Source organism: Hippopotamus amphibius, chromosome 10, assembly GCF_030028045.1.
Source record: "Hippopotamus amphibius kiboko isolate mHipAmp2 chromosome 10, mHipAmp2.hap2, whole genome shotgun sequence".
NCBI classification, from domain to species: Eukaryota; Metazoa; Chordata; class Mammalia; order Artiodactyla; family Hippopotamidae; genus Hippopotamus; species Hippopotamus amphibius.
The window spans coordinates 16,092,004-16,107,441 of record NC_080195.1 but is presented as its reverse complement, the minus strand read 5'-3'; the positions used below and the strand labels follow the sequence as shown (position 1 = coordinate 16,107,441).

At 36.9% G+C, this 15,438-nt stretch overlaps 1 protein-coding gene across 1 annotated transcript; it reads left to right on the top strand.

Annotated features, from left to right (window-relative positions):
• The first annotated feature begins 13,627 nt into the window (after positions 1-13,627).
• LOC130829705 (ADP-ribosylation factor-like protein 6-interacting protein 1) lies at positions 13,628-14,302 on the top strand. The gene has a single exon (XM_057696109.1). The coding sequence runs from the start codon at positions 13,691-13,693 to the stop codon at positions 14,300-14,302; it is 612 nt and encodes a 203-aa protein (XP_057552092.1). The 5' UTR covers positions 13,628-13,690.
• Positions 14,303-15,438: the final 1,136 nt, after the last annotated feature.

Genomic DNA, 15,438 nt, shown 5'->3' with positions numbered 1-15,438 from the left:
TTCTATATATAATATCATGTCATCTGCAAAGAGTGACAATTTTACTTCTTCTTTTCCAATTTGGATTCCTTTAATTTCTTTTTCTTCTCTGATTGCTGTGGCTAACACTTCCAAAACTATGTTGAATAACAGTGGTGAGAGTGGACACCCTTGTCTTGTTCCTGTTCTTAGAGGGAATTCTTCCAGTTTTTCTCCATTGAGAACAATGTTGGCTTTTGGTTTCTCATATATGGCTTTTATTATGTTGAGATAATTTCCTTCTATGCCCCTTTTCTGGAGAGCTTTTATCATAAATGGATGTTGAACTTTGTCAAAAGCTTTTTCTGCATCTATTGAAATGATCATATGGTTTTTATCCTTCAATTTGTTGATATGATGTATCACGGTGATTGATTTGCGTATGTTGAAGAGTCCTTGCATCCCCGGGATAAACCCCACTTGATCGTGGTGTATGATTTTTTCAATGTGCTGTTGCAGTCTGTTAGCTAGTATTTTGTTGAGGATTTTTGCATCTATATTCATCAGTGATATTGGTCTGTAGTTTTCTTTTTTTGTGACATCTTTGCCTGGTTTTGGTATCAGGGTGATGGTAGCCTCGTAGAATGAGTTTGGGAGTGCTCCGCCTTCTGCAATATTTTGGAAGAGTTTGAGAAGGATAGGTGTTAACTCTTCTCGAAATGTTTGATAGAATTCGCCTGTGAATCCATCTGGTCCTGGGCTTTTGTGTGTTGGGAGATTTTTAATCACTGCCTCAATTTCTGTACTTGTGATTGGTCTGTTCATGGTTTCTGTTTCTTCCTGGTTCAGTCTTGGAAGATTCTATTTTTCTAAGAATGTATCCATTTCTTCCAGGTTATCCAATTGATTGGCATTTAGTTGCTTGTAGTAGTCTCTCATGATGTTTTGTATTTCTGAGGTGTCCGTTGTTACTTCTCCTTTTTCATTTCTAATTCTGTTGATTTGCATCTTCTCCCTTTTTTTCTTGATGAGTCTGGCTAATGGTTTATCAATTTTGTTAATCTTCTCAAAGAACCAGCTTTTAGTTTCATTTATTTTTCTTATGGTTTCTTTCCTTTCTTTTTCATTTATTTCTGCTCTGATCTTTATGATTTCTTTCCTTCTGCTCACTTTGGGGTTTCTTTGTTCTTCTTTCTCTAGTTGTTTGAGGTGTAAGGTTAGGTTGTTTATTCGATCATTTTCTTGTTTCTTAAGGTAGGACTGTATTGCTATAAACTTCCTTCTTAGAACTGCTTTTGCTGCGTCCCATAGGTTTTGGGTTGTTGTGTTTTCGTTGTCATTTGTTTCTAGATATTTTTTGATTTCCTCTTTGATTTCTGTAGTGATTCCTTGGTTGTTTAAGAGTGAATTGTTTAGCCTGCATATGTTTGTCTTTTTTGCAGTTTTTTTCCTGTAATTGATATCTAGTCTCATGGCGTTGTGGTCTGAGAAGATGCTTGATATGATTTCAATTTTCTTGAATTTGCCGAGGTTTGATTTGTGACCCAAGATGTGATCTATCCTGGAAAATGTTCCGTGTGCACTTGAGAAGAAAGTGTATTCTGTCGTTTTTGGATGGAATGTCCTATAAATATCAATTAAGTCGAGATGGTCTAATGTGTCATTTAAAGCTTGTGTGTCTTTATTCATTTTCTGTTTGGATGATGTGTCCATTGATGTAAGTGGGGTGTTCAAGTCTCCCACTATTATTGTGTTACTGTCGATGTCCCCTTTTATAGCTGTTAGCATTTGCCTTATGTATTGAGGTGCTCCTATATTGGGGGCATAGATATTTACCATTGTGATATGTTCTTCTTGGATGGATCCCTTGATCATTATGTAGTGCCCTTCCTTGTCTCTTTTAATAGTCTTTACTTTCAAGTCTAATTTGTCTGATATGAGTATTGCTACTCCAGCTTTCTTTTGACTTCCATTTGCATGGAATATCTTTTTCCATCCCTTCACTTTCAGTCTCTATGTATCCCTTGGTCTGAAGTGGGTTTCTTGTAGGCAGCATATAGAAGGGTCTTGTTTTTGTATCCATTCAGCCAGTCTGTGTCTTTTGGTTGGAGCATTTAATCCATTTACATTTAAAGTGATTATTGACATGTGTGTTCCAATTACCATTTTCTTAATTGTTTTGGGTTTGTATTTGTAGGTGTTTTCCTTTTCTTGTGTTTCCTACTTAGAGAAGTTCCTTTAGCACTTGTTGTAAGGCTGGTTTGGTGGTGCTGAATTCTCTTAACTTTTGCTTGTCTGGAAAGCTTTTGATTTCTCCCTCAAATCTGAATGAGATTCTTGCTGGGTAGAGTATTCTTGGCTGTAGGTTTCTCTCTTTCAGGACTTTCAGTATATCCTACCATTCCCTTCTGGCCTGCAGAGTTTCTGTAGAAAGGTCAGCTGTTATCCTGATGGGTTTTCCCTTATATGTTGTTTGTTGCTTTTCTTTTGCTGCTTTTAATATTTTTTCTTTGTGTTTAATTGTCGTTAGTTTGATTAATATGTGTCTTGGTGTATTTCTCCTTGGGTTTATTCTGTATGGGACTCTCTGTGCTTCTTGGACTTGGTTCATTATTTCCTTTCCCATGTTGGGGAAGTTTTCCACTAGAACCTCTTCAAATATTTTCTCAGACCCTTTCTTGTTTTCTTCTTCTTCTGGGATGCCTATAATTCGAATGTTGGTACGTTTAAGGTTATCACTGAGGTCTCTGAGGCTGTCTTCTAGTCTTTTTATTCTTTTTTCTTTTTCCTGCTCTGTGGCGTTTATTTCTCCCATTCTATCTTCCAACTCACTTATTCGTTCTTCTGCCTCAGTCATTCTGCTGGTTATAGCATCTAGAGTATTTTTAATTTCAGTTATTTTGTTATCCATTGCTGTTTGTTTTTCTGAGTTCTTATGAACTGTTTCTTGTACTTTCTCTATTTTGTTATCGAGATTTTGTATCATTTTTACTATCATGACTCTAAATTCTTTTTCAGGCATTTTTCCTATTTCCTCCTCCTTTATTTGGTCTTGTGGGTTTTTTTCCTGCTCCTTTGCCTGCATGGGGTTTCTTTGTTTCCTCATGGTTGTCCAAGCTTTTGGGGTTGCTTGTCCTGGTGATAGAGGTGTTTATAGAAGACTCTCCAAGCCTCAGACTAATGTCCAAGTATTGGATTAAATGAATATTCAGTCTAGGAAACACATACATGTATAAGACACACAATTATTGAATCCGTTAGGACATAAGGCTCTAGAAAGACCTGACAGAACCCCAGTGTGCTATCAGATATTCAAAGAGAAACCCAGCAGAAATTGACAACTGAAACAGAACAAATCAGAGACAAAAGCAAAAGCAAACAAACAACAAATAACACCCTACACATACAAACATCAATCCAGGGAGATTTTGTAAGCTAGGATCAAATATAGAAATGAGCTGGAGTACCACCAGAGAGAATGGAGATTCTCAGAATGTAATTAGACAACTGTACTAAGAACTAAGATAAAGACAAAAGCCTAATATTAATACCAAGGCAGTGCATCATCTGGAGAATAGAGCAAGGAGTCTGAGCAGACCGATAGTGTTGCTTATAAGTATGTTAAGATAAAATACACTTAAAAAGGCTGGAAGAAAGGGGAACAGAAGAGCGTAATGTGGTTGGAAATATGCAAAGAAAAAGAAAGGAATAGAAGTGTATAAAAGAAAGGGATGAAAGGAAAGTATGAAAGATATTTTGTCCGTACTACCAAAAACTTAGCTAGCTATAGAAGTATATAAAAAGGCAAAAAAAAAAAACAAAAAAAAAAAAACAAAGAATAAAAAATATCCTTAAAAAATTATGTTGTAAAACTTGTAGATCCCTTAGGGCTAAGATCGTATTTAATAAATCAAAAAAAAAAAATTAAATTAAAAAAAAAAAAGAGAGAGAGAGAGAGAAAGAAAAAAAAAAAAAAATCCAGAACTGATCCCCGAATGGACCAGTTCAATAGGTATTGATACTACTATTTCTGTGTCCTTAGCGTCTCAGCTGTAAGTGTCCTTCTCCTTGCCTTGGGTTTTTTTTTTTTTTTGCGTTATTCTGTGACCAGCAGAGGTTCCTTTATTGTTCGTCTGTAAGCCTCGGTGTGTGGGGAGGGAGAGGGTACAATAGTGGCTCCTTCTCCTGGGAGTGAGTGAGCAGTGGCGCACTGTTGTTTCAGTCAGGCTTGGAGGTGCCTGTTGCAGAGGGCGCTGGTGGCTCAGGCGTACACCGAAAGTCTTAGATTTGGGCCTCTCTCGGGGTTTTTTCTTTTTGATGCTGGTTTTTTTTTTTTTTCTCTCGGCAGCCTCCCTGCTGCTGGCGTTGCAAGGAGTTTTAATCTAGCCCCGCCCGAGTGCCTGAGGGTGCTTGTTATCCCTGAGTGCCTTAGGTGGCCCGCAGGGCGTCTCTCCACTGCCTGTTGCAGAGGCGCCGAAAGAGAGGGAGAGGCTATGCGCGCGGCTCCTACCCCCCCCCACCCCCCCACCACCCCCACCCCCCCCCCCCCCCCCCCCGCCCGGGAGCCTGCAGCCTCCAGCCGCCATCATGGCCGGGCAGCTCTCAGGGACGGGCACTCCTCTCCGCGGACCTCCTCCCTCCTGTCCTCTCGGTCCGTCACCCTACCGGCAACAATGTTTCTCCCCCTGAACCAGCTCTCCGGTTCCCACGCTCCCGCTCCTGGACCCTCCGTTCAGCCGCAGATCGATGTCTCGGTCCGGGAACGCTGAGCTGCGCTGCGGACCCTCCGTATGTTTCTCACTCCCTCCCGTCTGCCACAGTTCCGCCGCTTCACCCTCTTTGAACCCTCGTAGATGCCTCCCTACCGGCTATGTCGGGTAGCCCTTTCTGGTGTCCGAGGCCGTCTGCTGGTGTTCAGCTGGTTCTCTGTGGGAATGACTGCGTCCTTCCGTGCATTCCCAATGCATCTGTGGAGAGGGATGCACTCCACGTCTCTCTACTTCGCCGCCATCTTTTCTCTCTCCTTGGATGCTTTTTATAAGAGTAGTCAGTGTTGGAAATTCTTAAATAAAACTGATTTAAATAATAAAAAAAATGAGTTTAATTTCTAGTTTCAGACAGCATTTAATACCTAATGTATGCATCATACTGTTCTTGTACTTTGTGTTTGCATAATTGATTCCATTAATTTGAAAAGAAATCTTGCAGTGCATGAGAGAGTTGGATTGTCAAAAGATTAAGAGGCTAAACAAATATCCCACTAGCTAAGTAACAAGACTAGTATTTGAACAGTCTTAGTTCAAACATGGTGGTGAAGGATGATTTGGGAATTATAAGTTTGGAATTACTTTTCTACCTCTTTGACTTTATTTTTAATAACTTTTTTAAATTTTAGAACTAATATTGTTCATGTAAAACAATATATAAAGTGTGTAAGAAAAAAAACCTATGTCTATTACCTAATAACCTCTATTCATACTTTTCTGTATTTCATTCCATTTTTTATTTTATATACATGTAAATGGTAGATTGAATAACTAGGATTTGGTAGGGCACAGTTATAAAATCACTAATTTATATTGAACACTTCCTATTAAATATGTTCTTTTGAATACTTCTCTGCTCCAGATGAAATCTCAAGCAGTTTATCTAATCTTTCTGGTAACTCCAAAATGAATACAAGTCTAAAGTAATATCATAACTCCAGCTTCAGAGTTTCTATCACTTTAAGATTGGGGCCCTGGTTGAAGGGATTATGAGTACTTGGCACAAGGATAGTAGAGTACTAGTCTGGCTGGTACATGTGCGATCTGACATTGTATGTGGGTGACACATATAGTTGCTGATTCTTTCTCTCTTGGGATACAGTTTCTCTGGAACACCCTTTCCATCCCTAACTGCAACGTCTTGCCCCCAGCTGATGGCTTACCCATCACCCTGTCACACAGCCTCTGTACCTTCAACTTCCAGCTCTTCCACTGAGATCTCTTCTCTTTCTTATGGCCCCTTTGGGCAGGATTCCTGCTTCACCAATGGTGAAAGGACAGCTCCAGCCCAGTGTAGCTGTATTTTTTTTTCCCCTTTGTTAACTAAGCCAGCACATCACAGGGATTCATGCCAATCTCTGAGTGATTTTATCCAAGTCCATTTCATTTGACTTGGGTAAGGAGAAGTACATCCTACCCTCAGAGTAGTGGTATGCAAAGAACACTGACAACTCTCACCAAATATATTATTGCTTTTTAACCCTCCAGGTAAATATTGGGCTGATGTGGAACAGTTTTATGATCTTTAGTCATGCACTGTACAATATTAGGGACAGAAATTTAGAATGTGCTGGGTATTTGACATGCATTTATTTTGGCCTCTGCTGATCTTGAGACAGGACCTTATTTTAAATGTTACATGTGGTCTAGAATACATACAAATAAGTTTAGCTTTTTTCATTTTCATGTTGTAGTGGGAGCATTTTTCTATATTAGAGGCTAGTATAAATATATCTCATGACTGTGTAATAATGCATTATAAGAAAATACCATGTTTTGAAACTATTCCCATATTGTTACTTTCATTTTAATCAAAGTTAAATATATCTTTAATAATCATTTTCAAAAGTAAATACCCACTTAATTAAAAATTTTTAGAATGGATTATTTGAAATAGAATCATTGGATAAAGAAAGATGATTTTAAGACTTGATATACTCTTTAAAGTTTTAAGATTATTAAAATTAATTTCCATTTTCATCAGCTAATTTTGATGATACTCAAATCACTATCCCTGATAAACAGTGGATGTTATTTCTCCATGTTCATCGAATAACCAATTTACTAAACTCTACTATGAATTTTAGTACTTTTACATTTTTATTTTTGCATATATTTTCTAAACTAAAAATACTATCATCTACAAAATAGTCATCTTTTTCCCTTAAATACACATATGCTAATTCCCTCCTTTTTTATCTTATTCAGTTGGGCAGAATTCAAGCAACAGTGTTAAATGATTATGGAAAATACAATACAACTGTGACAGGATGGATTTTGATGCCAAGTGACACACTGGCAGAGAATGCCTGTAGCTTAGAACACAACATACCCTGATTCAGAGAACTGCCCTTTGGCAAGGTTAGTCTCCTTCTCTTAGAGCTTGTTGAGATGTGTGAGCCAGCAAAGTCAGAATTACCCATCCTACACAAACCTGACTCCCTAGTCCATAAAAATATGACTAAGAAAGTATTTAAGTTTTAGAAATGTAGTGGCCATGGAGGAGAGGCTGTTTTCTCCCTTCAGCTCACATTGGGGTTGAGAAAAAAAAAAATTGAAAGACTTAGGGTATCTGAACTTTTTACTCTTCCTCTTAACTGGAGGACAGTAATTATCTCATTTGAATGTTTCTCTGCCATTAAACTGGTTAAGTGTACAGCATTAGGCAAATGTGGAGAAAGGAGTAGAAGAGAGAGAAGGCAGATCTAGAGACTTGCTCTTGGAAAACCTGCATTCTCACTATGTATTCAGTGGAAACCACAAAAGGTTGCTGGAGCTTGAGGCACCCTGCTGGTCACATAGCAATTGTGCTGGATCACAGTGCAGAGAGGAAATGGTGACTCTCAGACTCTCAGACTAGACTAGACTAGACTCTCAGAGCTAGAGCCGCATAACATCCTCTAAAATAATCAACAGATATGGCAAATAAAAGAACTGGACATTATTAGCAGAACAGCAATGGCAACCACCAGAGAGAGTTCACACCCTCTTCAGTGTTGATCCCAAAGAGACCTATCCTTACTCCTTTACTCCTCCTCCCTATCTGAATACTGGAGTAGGTCATAAATGCTGGAAAGCACTCCCCTCTGACAAACACATACACACAAAACAAAAGACACATTCCATATTTTGGGTGGATGGAAAGAGGAAAGAAGAATTTGTAATTAAACAACTTTGCAACTTTAAAATGAATAGGACTGAGGCTTAAAGAACTCATACCGCCTGTATAATTATGAAATCTGACAAGTAAAGTGCTTTGTAAGACAGAGTATGGGAATAAAAAGTTTTGTTTTTATACACATTACCTCTACAGCAAATTATTTTTGTTCGGTTCTCACCTTACTTGACCTCTCTTCAGTATTTTCTGCTATTGACCATTTTCTTTCTTTGATAGGGAGATTTCTCAGTCTCCCTCTTTCCCCCTGACCATTCCAGAGGCTCCTTTTCTGTCTACTTTGTAGGTTCATCAGCTTCTAGGCCATTTACTTTTTAGTTCTAGGGGGTTTGGTTTTGGATCCTCTTCTCTCCTCAAATAATTCTCTCCAGTCAGTCTCATCCATGGCCATGGCTTCCATTACCACCCACAGGCAGCTGAGTCAGACATGCATTCCTCCTTCCCAGATCTCTTTAAACTCAAGATTGGAATTATTTTTAAAATATTTTTTTCTAATTTGTGAGATAGTTCCTGGACTTTACCTTCCAGTTCTTCCATTGAATTTTTATTTGGGTAATCCTAACAGCTTTTTTTTTTTAATTTGTGATTATTCTTACATTGTACCATTCTGTTCTCATTGTATGAATGAAATATCTATTTGATCTTATTCTAAGGATAGCATTTCAAATTTTGTGATATCCTCTTATATTTTCAGAATTACCTTTTCCTCATCTATTTTCCTGTTTTTTGATTTTTACTTTTAGCTTTTGGGTTTGTTTCGTTTTTGTTTTTTTCTTGTAGCTTTTGCAAACTCTGTGTTAGAATGTGAAACATAAATTAGTTGTCAGTGTTTCGGTTTACTGTTAGGGAGAAGGCAGAAATGCTGGGAAATCCTATGTTTCTTGAGGGGTCCATGTTTTTATTTTGCAACTACAAAGCAGTTGTATATTAACACACTTTTCTCTTTTGTTCAGTAGATGTCTTGCAATTAAACACACTTCTTCTGTATGTATGAATACTATTTTCTCCTCATATTTAAGGATTAACTTTATAGCCCTAAGCTAGTATTACTTTATACCCATATTTAGGCCTGGTGTTGGCTAAGGGCAGGGTGTTCCATTTCCTTTCAGTTCACACTACTGTTGATTAGGTAGTAATGGTTTTCTCAGAATTCAGATGGGGGAAGGGTGATGTAAATATTTCCAGCTCAGGATTCTGATGTTATGTGGTATTTGTCGGTGATTTTGAAAGCTCGCAGAAGGATTTCCTCCAGATCATGCTGTCTAGTATTTCTGATATGAGGAACAGAAATTAGCCCTAGGTTAAGTGTTCCCATAGTACATTTCTCCCTGATGGCATCCTCATATCCAAGGTATAATTTCCACTGTCTTCCACCTTCCATTCTTGGATATGTTTTACTTATCAATTTATCTAAAATATTTACTGATTTTTAAAGGAATTAATGCATGCTTATGGTACAAACATTTAGAAGTATAAACTGAATAAGTGAAAATACATGAAGCGGGGAGATATGCCTTATCTATTTTTAAATTTATATGTTATGTAGTTCAGCCTCTGTAGAAGTTCGTGAGAAACTGAGTATTCTTTTTTTAAATCATCATTAGAGAATCATTAACTATGTAACTTATGATAGGCCAATCACTACTCTCTCACAATTATGTCACTAAAGCATTACTCTGTATGTTTTAGAAAAAAATAGTTCTTCTTTTCAGAAACATAAGATTTATAATCTGATGTAGTATATACTTAGAAAAATATTTAAAAAAAAATCAAACAATAGGAGTTTTTGTCATGGGATAATATAAAGATAATAAAAGCTTTTCTGCATATATATATATTTATATAGAATACAGAAATTGACCACATACCATATACATACATATATATATGTATTTCATATAATACAGAAATTGACCATATACTTAATATTGTGTGTTGCATACATGTGTGGACTGAGAGGTAGGAAATCATAAAAAGCCACATTTGTGAAACCTTTGGAGAATATTTGGGAACCACTAGGGTACTATGGTGGTAGAAATTCTCCTGTCTGCCCTCTTATCCATTACCTTGAGGCCACTGAGATATGTCTTCTCTATTCTCAGCTCTTAATGAGGTATATATGGGAGTACAGAGGCATCTCTAGGGGAATCAATAAGTATTATATTCCATATGTAGATAATTTAATATGGACACATACATATACAGATACATAAACAAATACATATAGAACATATATTTTTCATATAAGCGCGTGTGTGTGTATATATATCCATATTTAATATATAATGTGAAAGTTTTTGGTTGGGTCAGTATATAGATAGATAGAACGTTTGATAACTTCCATTGATCTCCTCTGAGAAGCACATTTTTCAAGCCACTTGGTGGTAACCTGGATCCATATTATATTTCAAGGAAAAGTACTATCCTTCTTATATGGTGGAAATTCTACCCTCAACTTTCGTTAATTATTGCTTTTTTTTTTTCTAATAATAATGATCTGTAGCAGTTTGTTATGAATTGTGAATATTGTAATTGGTATTTTTCCATTGTAGGGGTATTTACGTAGCCTGTGCCTCATTTATAAAAAATATTCCCAGTCCACCATCTCTTCTAAAGGGGTGGCCCTAACTAGAAAGGAATGCACTGTTTAATCTCACCTCCCTGGCTTCAGCTGCTTAGACCTGTGATGAATTCTTGTCTCAAAGTCAACTAGGCCATGGGCTGGGCTAATCAAAATTTCTCTCTGCAGATTTTGAGCAAAAAGACTCAAAGAAAGTCATCAGATAATGGTGAGAGGGAGACTAATAGAGCTGGCACCAAAACAAGTCAAAGCTACATGCAAGTAAAAATGATAGAGCAGAAGGAGGCCATTGATAAACAGAAGAAGCCACTGAGCAGAAGAAAGCCGGGAGGGAAGAACACAGGTGTGAAGCACTAGTCACATAGCCCTGGGTGGGGTGCTGATCTTGCACCCTGTCCTAGGAACTCTGAGCGAGTCTCTTTTCTCTTGAGCCAGGTTGGCCGGTTTGCTCTTCTTTGTTTCTCAGTGTTCCTGTTTGGAGTTTCTGTCTTGTTCTTTAGGGCTAGGATTTCGCTCATTACATATATTTTCTGAAATTTCCTCCTTTTCTAACTGTGCAGTTTATTTCTGTTAGCATATCTTAAAGTGTTGAGTAAAACGATTGAACAAATTACAAGATAAATGAGGAAACATAAAAAGTACATACTTGGAAAAACAAAATATATTTCTATGTCAAATATGTTTATATAGAAAAAATGGCTATATGTTAGTGTACTACTGTGGAGTTTTACTATTGGGAGATACAAAAATCTAGTATGGCTTATTAGGTCATATAAATTCATGAAATTTAATATTTAGAGGCTTTGAAACTTTGAATAAAATTTTCTATTCAGAAGTTCTTTAGCAAAGAATGATGTTATCACTGTAGCAAGCATAAAAAGTCCTAAATATAAAAAAATTATAGTGAACTGACAAATTAATCTCAACGCTATTGGACTCTTAATGACACTTCTAGTCTGAGGCCAAGGCCAGCTTATTTAACATAATTATTCATTAACTTTGAACGTACCTGAAGGAAAATTCTAATTAATTTACATTTGTCTCATGAACTGACTTTAATACTATTATTTTTCTACATTAAGGGACAACTAACACCATATTTTCAATAGTCAAATCTTAGACATTTTCTCAATGTAACTTTATGTGGGCATGATTTGATCTCTAATAGTTTTTTTTCCTTCTTCTTCAAAAAGACTCTAAGTGTTCATTTATGCTATTATTATAATAATGCTAAAGTACTTGAAACTTGAGTGTTGTTAGATCATGCAATAAAAAACATAGATTCAACAATCTTTTGGAGAAAATATAAACTGTATTCAGTTTACGATTGAAGGCAATTTGTGGGATGATACACATAGAAGAAAAAGCGTGTAAAAATCTTCTTCTTGCTGTTAGTGTATGTTAGCTGTGGGTGCTGTTCCAGCTGTGTTTACAGCTGTACATGCCAAATCTGATAGCCCAGAAACCATCACAAATGAACATCTCTTGTCAGAAAGAAAAATGATGATCCTGGTGAGGCCTTAAGAAGAAGGATAAAGAAGCCAAAGAGAACTGGTAGAATCAGAACATATAAGTAATAAAAACTGGGGATTATTTAAATGTTTATTTGGAAATATGAAAATATGGTCATATTCCCCACTGCTATTATTTTAAAGAAAAATGTAGAGAATCAAAGTTCTTTTTCCTCAGTATTAAAATTATTTGACATATGCCACAGCTGATTTCAGAACAGTGACACTCAGGGAAAAGAAAAGTAAATCCTTTACATATCTTTATGCTCTAGTTTTTAGATACAGGATTGTGACGTTAATCAAAGTATCCCATAAATTAATCTTGTCCTTGCAATTTTTCACAGTTAGTTCCTCTCAAAAGCCAGAGTAACTCCAATGGAAAAATAAGTTTAATGTCAAATTTTTCCAGTTATGTGACTATGTTAGTACTTATATTTTCCTAAAAATGAATATTTCAGGTGTTGGAATAGTTAAGAGCAGGAAACATAATGCCATTTGTGCTTGAGTCACTGTAACAACATATTAATAATTAATTTAAATTTTCCCATAAATTTTCAACTGTGGCTCACTTGTTATTTGTGAAGCACAGTGAAGTTTATAAGAATATTCAGACCTGAAATATTAAAACCCATGACAGAAACAAATATTATGATGACTGTTGCACATAAACATAATAATGGGCTTTTCAGGGTTTTGTGGTCTTGCAATTAATATCTATTGATACAATGGATTACAAATACGAATTGTCAGAAGGCAATAGGTAGGATTATTTCTCTTATTCGACATTGTATTTATACACATTAAAATGTTGAAGCAGTCTTTAACAACAGCATGAAGAGTAAATATGTATGTTTCCCTAATAGGATTTGCTTAGTCTCCCGAATGGGACTCCGAGTAGGCTAATTAAAATATAATAGCTAAACTTCTCAATAACTTTCTTTTTCTTTTTCTCTCTGGTGATTTATTTTAGTTTTTCAGTGTGGAAATCTCATTTTAACATGAGTATCAAATGTATTCCTGTGATCGTAAATACGAAGAGACTGGTAGAGTGTAAAATCACACTATTATTGTAACTACATTTTAGGATGTTGCAGGTTTAAGAATACTTGATGGATTTGCTGCCTGTGCCCTGATAAAATGGTGTTTAGGGTGTCCAGGTTTTAATGTTGTTTTAGAGGCAGTAATTGGTGCCCCGCCACTTTAACTTGTCCCTAGCAGCATATGAGAATCATATCTTACTTAGTATTTCTCTTATAGTGATACCTTCCCTATATTTCTTAGCAAAATGGAAAATTAGTTAGGCTATAATGAACTGTGTTTACCCTTCGTGGAAAAGCTTTATGTTTGTGCTGAGAATTTGCCCTTTTTGCAAACATGATATGCTGATTAGACTCTAAAGGGAAGTATAGCCAGAAGTTAAACAGAAAATATTTCAACAACTATCAGATAGATGCGATCACGTTTTAAACTCTAGGACTAGGAACAATAAAATACCTTCTCCAGTACTGAATAGATTTATTTTGGATAAAAATTTTTTTCAGGCTTAAGGGATGAGTTTAATCATACAAGAAAAAAACTGATTATGAACTAACATATAAGGACATTAAGAAAGAATGGGTTGACGGTTGCAGTTAGCGGCTGTGAGGGAGGCCGATTTTGGGGGTTGTTTTGCGCTGGGTGAGACGGCACCTCCGGAGCGATGGCGGAAGGGGATAATTGCAGCACCAACCTGCTGGCTGCAGAGACTGCAAGTCTGGAAGAGCAGCTGCAAGGATGGGGAGAAGTGATGCTCATGGCAGATAAAGTCCTTCGATGGGAAAGAGCCTGGTTTCCACCTGCCATCATGGGTGTGGTTTTTTTGGCGTTTCTGACTATCTACTATCTAGATCCATCTGTTCTGTCAGGTGTTTCCTGTTTTGTTATGTTTTTGTGCTTGGCTGACTACTTTGTTCCCATTCTAGCGCCTAGAATTTTTGCCTCCAATAAATGGACCACTGAGCAACAGCAAAGATTCCATGAAATTTGCAGCAATCTAGTAAAAACTCGACGTAGAGCTGTGGGCTGGTGGAAACGCCTCTTTACGCTAAAGGAAGAAGAGCCTAAAATGTACTTCATGACCATGATCATTTCTCTTGCTGCGGTTGCCTGGGTGAGACAGCAAGTCCACAACCTCCTTCTCACCTACCTGATAGTGACTTTCTTACTCTTGCTTCCTGGACTAAACCAACACGGAATCATTTCGAAGTACATTGGAATGGCCAAAAGAGAGATAAACAAGCTTCTCAAACAAAATGGAAAGAAAAATGAATAATGCATCTGCTTTATTCAGTGTGATGAATGGCGTGTACATTGTCTTTGGGAACAGTGTCTGTTATGCTGTTCAGATACTAAAACGTTACAGAAGTAGCTCTTTGCGGACCCTCATTCTGCCCGTAGTTAGTAGAAATTCTAACTTGCCAAGTAAGGCTGTGTGCCCTGTGTCTTCATGGGTGTGTTCTCATCAGCTGGCCTTATGTGGACAGCTCATTCATCAGCACCGCTTGTCTTGTTTTTCTCACCCAGGTTTAACTGAACTCTTTTAAAAATAATACAGTGGTGAACTTCACCCTTTAGTACAGTTAACAGTCATGTGGGATAACTGTTCAAGTAGATCTTCGCTGTAGCTGGATACAAGAGAGTGGTCTGTGACTACAGGAAGCTGGTTCTACCATCTGCTTCCATAGTCTGCTTCCAAAACTATCTGGCTTCATGACTATAGAGACCAAGTTTCCCACTTCTGATGAAGAGATCAGTTAAGATTCATTCCTCATTCTGTTTCGATACTATGGGAGAAAATCCTCATGGAATAAAATGAAACTAACTCCATGGCCCAATATGTGTTGGTTTCTCCCTTGTGCAGAATTTAGCAATTTGTAGGAAACATTGATCTTTGCTCCTAAATGGGGAAGAACTCTTGTTCGCTTGTACTTGAACTTGAAGTTAGTACATCCTTAAAGGCTTTTTAGTAGCAGGCTTACACAAGTTGGTATTTAGGATTTTTAGCATAGTTTTAATTTCAGATTTTCAGCTAACTGAAACTAAAGTATGTAATAGGTTGTCATGTCTATGACCTTCACTCCAAGACCAGCCAATAAAGGACAAAACTCTTCCTGTGTTTAGTCAAGATTGATTTCAGTAGAAAATAATCTTATGCTACTAATTTTTCAAGACCAGAATAAGCCTTTAAAGGTAAGTCTCAAGATTCTCATTTTATGGTAACCCTGGCTGCTTTTGGTCCCCATAAATGGAATAGTTGAAATCTGTAGGAATGAACTTCTGAGGGCTGGAAATGTGACATATTTGGGAACAATTCTTAGACTGATTAACTAGCTGTAACATAGTTTTGTGAATTTATTGCACTGATGCTATAAAACTTGGACCTTGTGGTATATCTGTCCCTAAATAAAG